Here is a 12,127-nt window from a genome sequence, read left to right on the forward strand (position 1 = left end):
GCTTTACTGTAAAACCACCCAAATCTTTACTTGGAACACTTTTATTCATCAATAAAACCCACCATCCTTTTTCCAGGGGTTGGAATTCTCACTCATTGGTTACACCCTTGTACCCTACTGTGGAAGCCTGTATTTTGTCTTTAGATCAGGCTAAGGAGTTTTAGGGAAGCCCAGAGCCTGCACCCTGGCTAGTGGGAAGGCAAAGCAACTTTTCCCGTCTTTTCCCCACCCCCCACTCTTCAAGAAGCTCATACTTACTAGGGTTAGAGCATTGGTTAGTGTACTTACCCAGGTATTTTCTGGGTCCACCTCATCTCTGACCCTCTACAGATTCTAGAAGCTCCCTCCCATAAGCTCTTGCAATATTTTTTCCTTAGTGTCCCCACAATAATAGACGTTATTCTGGGTGTCAAAGGGTGAGTGGGTGAAATTAAGTCAGTGAAAGCTATACTTTACTGTACCTTCTTTCCACTTCCTCAAAGCCTGGCTGTCCAACGGTTTATTACAACATAATTGGACCAACTTAAATTGATTTTAAACACTAGTGAAATTACTGTAAATGCGTTGCTGCTTAGCTCAATCCTGTTTCCTAATAAACTTCACCCTGCCATAAACCAAAGGTCCTATACCCAGCCTTTCACATCAGTGTAGCTTAACGTTTGAATTTTTATCCTGTTTTGCTAAACTGGTACAGCTCTCATGTACATGTGGACAAATCCCAGGGCGGTAGTTCTCAGATCACACCAAAAGGAACTGGTTGATTTGACACCAGGCCTTATTTCAGAAGAGAGAGTCAGAGGGCTCCTCCAAGATTGAAGGCTGGCTCCCAGCATACTGGGAAGTGGGGGTAGTTTTCTTTAGCCCTGCTCTTTCTGAATTAGATCACTTAACCATTTCAGTTTCAAAGCAACAACATGAACCCAGAGACCCAAAATTTTAGAATTATTGCAGTTTAGAACACGCTGTGTTCTAAGCAGCTAGTGCATCAAAAGTGAATTAAAAGAACTACCAATTCATTAAGTTAACACTTTACCATTTTCAGTTAGTTCAGAAGCTGTTCAAGAGGGATGTGTTAAAAACCCAAGATGAAATCTGCACCCCATTTAAGTCAATGGGAATGCTGCCATTTCAATGGGGCTAGAATTTCACTCATACTATAGAGCTTCATCTGATCAGCAAACCACATTTAATAAGTTAACATTCTGGCTGACTGTTGTCAAAGTTACTAATGTACAAGCTAAGTTAAAGGGGCACTCACAATTTAGGCCATGAACAGATTGTAAAACGTGTAACCTCATAGAAGTGTTCATAATTGTTTTAACGTTTCATTTAAGAGAGCTTCATTTAGATTTAAATGTCCCTTGCTCTGATATTAAAACAAATAGCAACACTGCACTACAGCACGAGAAACAAAGTGAAAAACAACCAGTTTAGCTTCATCGTCTGTTGTCTGAAGTGGCGAGGGGAGTCAATGGGGAGGAAAGCAAATTGTTTTTAATACAGGTTGAACCTCTCTGCTCTGGAACACTGATCCAGCAACTTTCGCAATCTGACATGATTTCAGTTAGCCGGACGACCAGTATCATGGGTGTGGCCACGTTTCCTGTGGTCCCATAAAGTGTGTTTATGATTACTGGTCCTGGCTCTCAGTGTTCTGGACTGTTTAGCTGCAATTTCCCCTCAATGCCTTCTAACAGCCCAATAAGCAGCAGAAGTGTTGATAATGCTGCTAGACACTACTGACCTCCCAATGTCCAGCAAATTTTTTCATTTGGCACCAGTCAAGTCCTGAGGCTGCTGGACTGTAGTAAAAATTAAAACAGATATTTCTCACTACATGTGTTTCAAAAGAGGTAAGGGATAATTAATATCTCGGCACTATCCCTTTGGGGGACAAAAGGAGTAGGTTGGATATTGAATTATGAGCACCACAGAAAACAATGATTTCCAAGATGGGTTAAAAGGGAGGGAGGGAGAAGGAGAAAGTGTTTATTCCCAGGTGTTGTTAAAACCTTATTTTTCCATATTAATTTGAAGAAAGTTTTCCTTCCATAAGAAAGACAACTAGAATTGGCAAACTGATGCAAAATATTTATTCCAAGTTAGTTATTTTTTGATGCAGTAGTTTTTCCCCTTCATACAGACTCAATGTGATAGTCACTTTTTTAAATCTGTAAATAATGTTATCAAAATAATCTTAATCTTTGAAATCTCACAAAAATTTATATTTTACAATCCACCCTGAATATCAAGGCTGCAAGAAGAACACAAACAATTCCTATGTCCAAATATTTTACAGCTGTACCCATAAAAGAAAACCACAAACGCCTGGTTAAGTGATGAAGCTCCCCGAGCTGCAAAAACAAAAAAACAAAAACAAAAAAAAAATTCATGTTATTAGCATTAATTTAACACAATTAGAACTTCAATAGCCATTTTGTCATTGACAATGATTGTTTTAGCACATTGTTACCGCTCAACATTATGTAATGCAGGCGGCATTATTAGAAGCTTGTTGCAAAGATCAATCAGTCACTGGTATCCTGCTTACAAGACTGAAATTGTGCATTGCCTGATGAGGGATTCTCATCAAAAATATTTGCTAGCTGCACAAACTTCTATTAAGCAGAAGGGCAAAACCAAAAGAAAAAGCTAAACAAGCCAATTTCTCTCTTCTTTGGGATACAATCATTTCCCTTGTGCATGAAGTATTCAACAACAAAAGAAAAACTGAACAGACTGGAGACAGAATAAGCTCTGTTTAGTTTATACAACCCCAAACACATGTTGAACTATGAACTGAGTTTATTGGGTTGGTTTCATTATTTAATGTTTTGAGCCCATTTTCAGGCATCGTCATCTGATGTTTCGCTGCTACTAGTTTCTGTGTCTGAGTCCTCAAACTCTGTCTTAAAAGTGCTTCTCCACTGGGAGAACAGAGTGGAGCTGCGGCTCTGAAGAAATCCATTCTTCCCAAATCCATTTCTTCTTAGCTACAAGGGAGAAAGAAAAATAGATTTAAAAGGCTAAACTGTGAAGAGACTCTGAAAAAGTACAGCTCACATTAAATCAACACACAAGTTCTATTTAGTGCTTTGTAAGTCAGAACATGTTAAAATGATACATTGTGGAATGTGTGTGTGGAAGAGGTTGGGAAAAGCAGCCACCCTCATGCAAGAACTAGGACATACCTGCTCTGATTTAACTTGGAACTCTCTGAGCTCATCCTCAGTGAGGGGAAGGTAATTCTCCTCATTTTCAGGATACTCTTGCCATCCCATTGCTTTCAATAACCTGGGTCATGAAAAAGGCAGGAGAGGTTAAAAGGAATATAAAAGACAAACAGAGAAGTCAGATTTCACCAAGTGCCTGGAAACCTGAGATTTTTCTGTTGAGTTGCTACTGATCCCTCCTCAGGAACAGTTTGCTAGTTTTAGAAAACATTATGTAAATGGCACATATACACTCTCCTACTTGGCATTTAGACAGCATGTTTCAAACCTCAAATCTTCAAGATGCCTGTGAAGTCAGTAAACATATTCCTTATCTGTCTAATAAGGAAAAACAGAAGGCCAGTGATTTACCCAGGGACTCAGAGAAAGTATGAACAGCAACTGAGAACACAACAGCTCAGGATTTCCTCTCTTCCAGCACCTCACCCTGCTTATTTAAACATGCATGCAAGTATTTTCTTCCCACTTCTCACGGGTTTATAGCCATTGGGACAATTTCCTATCAAATTAGCATCTTTACAAGAAGCATTCCAAACAAAGTTGGGAGGAGAGAGGTGGTGACAAGTCATCAACCTCTGCAATGCCACATTTGGAAACAACTTTTGAAGATGAAGCACAACAGCACTGAAGAATCTGCTGTCCACTTGGGTGTGGGAAACAGCTACGCCAAGCAGCACTAAATGGCTTACATATGCAAAGCTAGAAGATTAATTACAGAACCTGGGTGATATCTTGGCCTCACTGATTGTCCTTTCTGCTACACTCTCTACCAGTCCCAGTGCCCTAGGATTCTGCAGCTCAGAATACATGCTGAGAGTTGGCTGATAAGATGGCAGAGCTATTGACCATTATCTCTGAAAACTCTCAGCGATCAGAGGAGGTCCCAAACAACCAGAGAAAGGCAAATGTATGTCCCAACTTTAAAAAAGGAAGGCGAATCTGGGGAATTACAGACTGGTCAGCTTTACCTCAGTCCCTGAAAAAAAAAAATCATGAAGCAGGTCCTCAAGGAATCCATTTTGAAACATTTGGAGGAGATGAGCATGATCTGCAACCGTCAAAATGGATTCACCAAAGGCAGTCATGCCTGACCGAACTAAGTGCCTTCTATGATGAGACAGCTGACTCTGTGGATATGGGGAAGGCAGTGGAGGTGACAGATCTTGACTTTAGCAAAGCTTTTGATATGGTCTCGGGCTGTATTCTTGCCAGCAAGTTAAATTAGTATGGCTTGGCTGAATGGATGGTAAGGTGGAAAGAAGGCTGGCTAGATTGCCAGGCTCAAGAAGTAGTGGTCAGTGACTTGATATCTAACTGGCAGCCAGTATTAAGGGAAGTCCGCCATGGGTCGGTCCTGGGGCTGGTGTTGTTCAACATCTTTATTAACTATCTGGATGATGGAATGGGTTGTACACTTGGCATGTTCACTAAGTTAGGGGGAGATATAGATGGGCTGGAAAGTAGGGATATGGTCAGGAGTGACCTAGACAAATTGGAGGACTGAGCCAAAAGAAATCTGATGAGGTTCAACAAGGACAAATGCAGAGTTCTGCATTTAGGGTAGAAGAATCCCATGCACTGCTACAGGCTGGGGACCAGACTGGCTAAGCAGCAGTTCTGCAGAAAAGACCAAGGGATTACAGCAGACAAGAAGCTGGATATCAATCAACAGTGTGCCCATGTTGCCAAGAATGCTAATGGCAGATGGGGCTGCATTAGTAGAAGCACTGCCAGCAGATCAAGGGAAGGGATTATTTCCCTCTATTCACGAGGCTACATCTGGAGTAGTGTTCAGTTTTGGCACCCCCACTCCAGAAAGGATGTGGACAAATTGGAGACAGTGTAGGAGAGGGTAACAGAAATGATTTAGGGGGCTGTGGCACATGGATTATTAGGAGAGGCTAAAGGAACTGGGCTTATTGGTGTGCAGCAGAGAAGAATGGGGAACAGAAGAATGAGGCAGGATTTGATAGTAGCCTTCAACCACCTGCGTTGGGGGAGGTCTAGGTTGGCTATTAGAAAAAACTGTTTCACTAGGAGGTGATGAAGCCCTGGAATGCATTGCATAGGAAGGAGATGGAATCTCCAACCCTAGAGGATTTAAGGCCTGGCTTGACAAAGCCCTGGCTGGAATGCTTTAGTTGGGGTTGGTTCTGATCCTCTGGTATGTAAGACAACTGTTTTCTGGCAAAGAGACTCCTCTACGCAGCTACCTTTTCCTCACGTGATGTGACAACCCCTTCAGCTTACGCTCTGTGCTCTCCTCACCTGTGTTCTGCTTCCAGTGAATGAGACAGGTTCTCCCCCTCCTCCATCAAAGGGAGAGAAAGGCCATTCTGATGGCAATTCTCTTCCCAAGTTTCCTTTGGTTCTGGTGTGCTGCTGCCCTCCATCTAAAGGAAAAATGAACGTCAAGTCACATCATGGAGACACTGATCCCTCCCTCTCCCCCCACAAAGCACAGTTCAAGTCGTGAAATCTAGGTTCCTTGGGAGGGTGACTCCAGAGAGAATAAAACCCGTCACTCTAAGTCAATGCTTCAGAGTATGAGCTGATAATAGCAGCTGCTATCAGACACTGGTGCGGTGATACAAGCAAATTGAGTTTGGTGGGCTCCGTTTTAATTCTTAAAGGACAGAAGGCAACACTACAATACCACTGTTAGGGACTCAGAGGTGCCAAAGACTATGTGCGTCATGGGGCTGCTCTCTGGCCCTTCGAGATGTCCTTCTGTATCAGGACAAAAGCCATTAGATCTTAGTGTTTGTGCAGAGCCTGTTCACTTTGCCATGTCTGCCATGCCTGTGTTTTCACTAGGGCTAAATTCACTTAAATTACTCTGGGCCCTATGTACATTTCTTCAAGGGACTGTTTCTTGAACTGAAGGTAACTGCAAGCAGCAGTGTTTTTAACTACACTGTCTTTTTAATGAAGTTTTTAAACCAGTGGTTTAAATATCGCTCCATTTATGCAGCTTAAAGAGTAAGCACTCTGATAAAATATTGTTCGTTCCCATTTCTTAGAAAGCCCTCTTAAAATCCTGCTCATTCTTACCAACTGCTGCCCCACACCTTTCCCCCTTTACCATGTATTTTAAACTGTTCCTCCTGCATTTGTTCAGGCTATGGCTGTCTTTTATTTTGCACTGTGCATCATCTATACTGCTATGGCAGCAGAGATATGAGAATAACTGCTCATTAATTAACAGCTGCAGATGATCCAGCAGAGGGAATGAGTGTGCTCAGAATGTTTTTGTTCAGTAAAAGCTACTTCTCCATCCCCATTCTGGAGAGGAGATCTTCCTAAGGAAAAATATTAAAACATTTTAAAAATAGCTGAAAAATCAGAAGGCATTTTATAGATAGTTGGTAGACACGCACTCTGGCGCATAGTAGCATCCTAGAATCGAAGCCATTTGCAGTTCTCTTTCTCTCTCTCTCTCTCGGGGCTACAACTCAGGAACTAGGATTTACGCAGCTACTGACAGTTCAGAATCTTAGTTCCAGTACCAGAAGCCTCCATTTTTCTACCCAGAACAGGGTAAATTCTGCTTCCTATATATGTGGCTAGCTGGCAGCCATGCCATCACTGTGTAAATATAAGGCCACGATTTTTAACACACTGGTAGAGTTTCTATTTGAAGTCCCTTAAAATATACCATTCCCAGCAAAGGAAAGCAGGCAGTCCTCTTACATCCTCCAACTTGTCACATTCTCTGTTCTCTGTGATCTCTCCATTCCTGTCATCTTTCAGCGCCTTTAGGAATTCACTTTTCTTATCAGCAGTGCGACGCATTAGCTTAGTCAGGCGTGAAGAACTGATCTCTATGGGAGGGGTTGTGCTGGAAGGACTCTGGAAAAGTAAGATGGAACTTATTAGTGAGCTTGCCAAATACCCATCGAAGAAAAGCTGCGTCTCAGCCTTGGGCTTGTGTCTTATTTTATCTCCTGAGCTGACTGGCAATTTCCAAGTACTCAGTTCAGATTTCCACCAGAGTTTTTGGCTGCGTTGTTCCAAATCCTCTACCTCCCTCCTCACCAATTTGGAACAAATGTCTGTCTCCAGACTATTCTTACTTTCTGCTGCTGCAACTGTTTCTCCATTTCCATTAATTCAAGTCATGAATTTAACATGCTTGCCCCGTTCCTCGCATACTATGCTTCCTGGTAATGTGAGCTACCTCGCAGGCTCTATGCCTGGTTAACTCCATCTCTGCTCTTTGAATGATCCCGGAACATAGTGATAATTTCTGCCCATTAGCAAAAACCATTCTCTCCAACTCCCTTTGATGCCAAAAGAAGTCTAATTCGATTAAAACAAAACTGATCTCCTGTGGTCTTCCACAGTAATTATGATGTGGTGGTACCCAACAGCATGGCAGCTAGCTTTCAATGTACTTAACCCACTTTATTTATATAGGTGGAATTTACAATCAACATAGGTGGGATTCTACCCTCCTAACTTCCACTCTGCCCCATTATCTGTCTGGGGCGTTCATGCCCGATGATCTTTGCAGAAGACAGGAATCCCTCATTAGTCTTGACTCTCCACTGAAAGGGTTCAAAAATGTCAGTCTCACATACAAAACAATCCCTTCCTTCAGATAAATTGTGAAAGGAGGGAAAGATAAAATCAAAGCATGTAAGAGAACAGAACAGGTGGATATTTCCTCATTGCAGGAATTTTTCTTGGAGCTCAGGTGTTATCTACAGGCACAATCCTTAGGATGCAAAAGAAAACTACTTCGCGAAGTATGCTTATGGTACAGCATAAAATGCCTTTAAGCTGAAAAAAGGCAAAGAAAAGGGATCTCTAAACATTCAGTTGTTTGGATTCCTTATTCTTAAGTTACATGTAATGCTAACCTCTCCTGGAGAAACGTACTCTATAAACATGATCATACAGTAACCTTCACCAGGCAGCTATTTCAGAGATCATGTAGTATAGCGCTGGCAGGAGCAAATAGATGACTGTGAAACTTCCAAGGCCAACAAGAATGATTATCAGATGGGAAAAAAAAACCCAGTAGTATTTAAAATTTTCAACATAAAAATTAGGTTGATTGTACAAGAAAATGACAGCTGTAACATGTGACAAAATTCTCTAAGTTTCTATCTTAACTTTGACTACACAAAGCGGTCAGATTTACAATTATAAAACCAAAAGAAGTGCACATGACGACTTATTTTACCGTCATCTTCCCACACTGCCTCTTCCAAGTCAGAAAGGTGAGACAGGATCTGGAGCTGTCTCAACCCAGAGTTCTCATATGATGGAGCTAGGCATGACATTCATTTTCAGTTCTTTGCCTATATTCTCCCAGGGAAAACCAGTGGAAGAGCCATCTCTTAAGGCTCTTAAAACAAGAGTGCATTAAGTGCACTTGTACAGAGGAGTCTCTTGAGAATTAGCATAAAATATTTAGTAAGACGTGTCATTAATTCTCAGTACTCTATAGTTATGTCGGGGTTCTACTTTTACAGACCTTCTCATTTTCAGACTATTTTGCAAATCTTAATGGATCACTCTTCACCAGCTCTGTAATGTAGTATATTGTAATGGTGTATATTGCCATTATACAGATAAAAAGGGAGAGACTAAATTCCCTTTCCCAGGGCACAGGTGGGATTAAAATACTGCGTTTAGCCTATCATTCTCAAACAATTAACTTTTTTTTTTAAAAGAAGCTGGGGAAATAAAAGTCTAACCATTAAAGCTGCAAATACTCAGCTGTAGCTTGGATGAACTTAAATAATTTCTAGTTTAAGTGGATATAGCTATTGATGTTAAGGGAATACAATTTCCAGATTAGTTTCTTTGAATCTACCAACAACTTGAATCAGGCTAATGGACGTTCAACACAGAATGGAATTAAGTATTACTGGTCTCTGCACAAAGGAGGGAACACCTGTAATTCAGTCTCCAAGTGTCAGGTTAAAACCCAACATCCTTGTCAGGCAAAGGTGAACTACATAGGACAATATATTACAGAAGTTATATGCACACTACTTATTGCACTGGATTACAAGTGCATTTAAGTTTGTTTTGGTATTACTTACCTGAAGGTAGAAGCTTATCTGAATTATGTATTTATGTTCCAGTAGTGCCCAAAGTATACTAGGTGTTGTACAGACATAAGGGAAACCAAAGTCCCTGCCCCAATGGGCTTACAAACTAAAAACAACAAAGATGTAGGGTCAGGGGAAAAATACAAGACAAAAGTGTAGTTGTCAAGAAGAGGAGTAACAATTTTGTTATTTCCATAGGATTCTGTGTTACATAAAAATGAGAACTACTCATCTCTAGATCCATATTAGCTATTTCCTAATTTGGAGACTTCAATTTTGTATTTTGTATAAAATTGCCTCTCATGATCAGAAGAAAACCTCACTCTCAAAGCGTATGGCACTGACAATCAATAAGCAGACCACTGGTCAAATACAGACCACCGGTCAAATACAGACCACCAGAAATGTCTGAACATATTGCCAAATCTTTGTATTTGCTTACCACTGTTGTTGTGGTGTGAAAAATGTTTCTTTGGAGTCTGGACTTTGACCAAGAAACTTGGATCTTGACCAAGAAATAACTGACTACGCTTGGTGTACGACGTTCTAAAATGGTCAAAGTTCAAAACAATCTCCATACAACTTTAAGGCTATGTTTAGAGTAGGGGGCTTTGTTGACAAAACAGCCAACTCGGAGCATCCAAATTCCCAAGGGCGTTCTGTCGACAGAACGCAGCACTTGTCAACAGCTGTACCCTGCTCCCCATGAGGAAGGAAGTCTCTTAACAGAGATCTGTTAACAAAATGATGTTTCAGAGACCCTTCAATTGATAGACAGGGCTTCCAGGACACTAAGCAACCCTGTCTGCTGTGCGTCTGGTTGGATGTTTGCCAACAGAGCAGCTGGAAAGTCCAGCTGCTCTCTGTCGACAGAGCAACCACTCTTTCAATCTGGATTTGCTGTCTGGACGCAACCTGTTGACAGAAGTTTTGTTGAAAAATATCTTCCAACAAAAACTTTTGTCAACAAATTGCTCTGATCTAGACAGCCTAGGAACCACAAAAAACGGCAAAACCTTCCCAGGCATATTTCTGATCTCAATTTAAAAAAGGTTGAGAGAGACAACCTCACACAAGAAAGATTCTCAGTTTTGTTAATATCAATATTTCTGCCAAACAGGCAGGGAGCATTCACCTCTGGTTGAGTAAATACATCACTACTGTTTATTAAAATTAGAGTGTCAAGATAGGACTTGTTTAAATAATCTGGAATGGCATTAGCAATACTGATAAGGGAAAGAAGTTAAATTGAAAATGTAAAGATATAGAAAATGATAGTCAAGCAGTGACTAGCAATTGAGTGCTGGTGCCAAACTTGACACCTTAAGGAGAACAGATTTTTGGAGCATAGGAACTTGGAACTCTCAAGATTAGACTCTTTTTAGGCATCAAGAAGAGCATGCGAAAAAGGATGCACTCAATTACTAGCCATTTCTTTAAAACCTTGTCTAAACTTTCTATTATATTGTACTCTGGTACTTCATTCAGTTTAAACACAAAAGGATCAGTTTAATTTTCTTGATTTTACAAATTAACTCAGAGCTATCGTGTTTTGCTTCCCAACAGTGCAGCGGAAGTTTTAAATGTAAAATTATTTTAAAAATTCATTGCAATGCTTCTTCATTATGGTCTGCAAGCTAGTTTTAGCCCAAACCCAGCATTTGGGATGTAAACTTCAGAGGAGAGTCCTTTTCAGAGTCATATCACACATAAAAGTAAAGGGCAGAAAAGTCTACCACGAATAGACTGCTAAAACCTGAGTAAATTTCAAGTCCAAGGAATTGTTCAGACAAAATTATAAAAAAAAATTCTATAAATTAGGACAACCATCTAGATGAATAATGGGGTATGTTCACCAACACACACAATGGCTGAAGAGGAACAGCACGCACACATATTTGTACATCTTAAACTTTTTAAGTTGTTCCCAAAGCTCACCACATACATTGCTAGGAAAGAGCTGGGAGACACAGCAAGAACATAAGACAACCTACTTCCCTGTGTGTTATGGAATTTAGGTTGTCTGCATTTGGGGGTGTAAATTCCAATATGCACTGGAGTGCCAGGCACTAACCAGCCTATGTAGACTCTGTTAGCACTGAGTAATACTGTATAACTGAAAGGGATCTCAAGAAGTCTTCTGGCCCAGTCCCCTGCACTCAAGGTAAGATTATTACCTAGACCATCCCTAATACATGATGGTCTATCCTTCTCTTAAAAGCCTCCAATGAGATTGCTCTATGTTCCCTAGTGTACGTTATTGTGGACGCTATTTTAAACTCCTCAGAAACGTATGCCTGTAGGGAACTTTCAGCGTGCAGTAGCAGAGTCTACACGACCTAGTTAATGGGAGACAGACTACAATTTACACCCCCTTATGTGGACTATAGCATTGTGTAGAAAAGCAACCATGCCCCGTGTGATAGTGATGAAATTACAGCAGATCTTGCCCAAAACCGTTAACACTCTTCATTACCACGTAAGCCAGACATCCAAGAGCATTCCCATGAATGTACTAGAGGACTTAGCACAACATGCAAAGACAATACAAGTGATTGAGTACTCTTCAAGTATCCAGAGCTGCATGATATGAATAGAAAAGCTCTTATGGTACGTAAAGTATAAAGAAATATTAACTGGAAAAATTCCAGTCCTATCCCCGACCCAACCCCTTACCTCTTTGGGAGAGGTGAGAACTGAGCCACTCGCCAGTACCGCTGGTTTGGTTACAGACACCGGACTGGTAAAGGCAGAGTCACGGCTGGAGGAAAGTGAGCCTGGTTTATGTTCACTTCTGTTAGATTTCCATGGACTTGGCTATATTGA

The 12,127-nt window shown here is 40.9% G+C and overlaps 1 protein-coding gene across 2 annotated transcripts in view; it reads right to left on the bottom strand.

Moving 5' to 3' along the window:
- Nucleotides 1-2,076: 2,076 nt before the first annotated feature.
- GPBP1L1 (GC-rich promoter binding protein 1 like 1) overlaps nt 2,077-12,127 on the bottom strand; it is a 46,436-nt gene continuing 36,385 nt past the window's right edge. Inside the window, exons 9-13 of one of the 2 annotated variants that reach the window (XM_075003133.1) lie at nt 11,978-12,118; nt 6,927-7,085; nt 5,502-5,626; nt 3,192-3,294; nt 2,077-2,993 (exon numbers count right to left, since the gene is read on the bottom strand). In XM_075003133.1, the coding sequence (XP_074859234.1) occupies nt 2,847-2,993; nt 3,192-3,294; nt 5,502-5,626; nt 6,927-7,085; nt 11,978-12,118 (675 nt within the window). In that variant the 3' untranslated portion in view covers nt 2,077-2,846. The remainder of the gene's footprint in view (nt 2,994-3,191; nt 3,295-5,501; nt 5,627-6,926; nt 7,086-11,977; nt 12,119-12,127) is intronic. The other variant, XM_075003134.1, reaches the window with a different exon arrangement.

Source organism: Carettochelys insculpta, chromosome 9 (genome assembly GCF_033958435.1).
Source record: "Carettochelys insculpta isolate YL-2023 chromosome 9, ASM3395843v1, whole genome shotgun sequence".
NCBI lineage: Eukaryota > Metazoa > Chordata > Testudines > Carettochelyidae > Carettochelys > Carettochelys insculpta.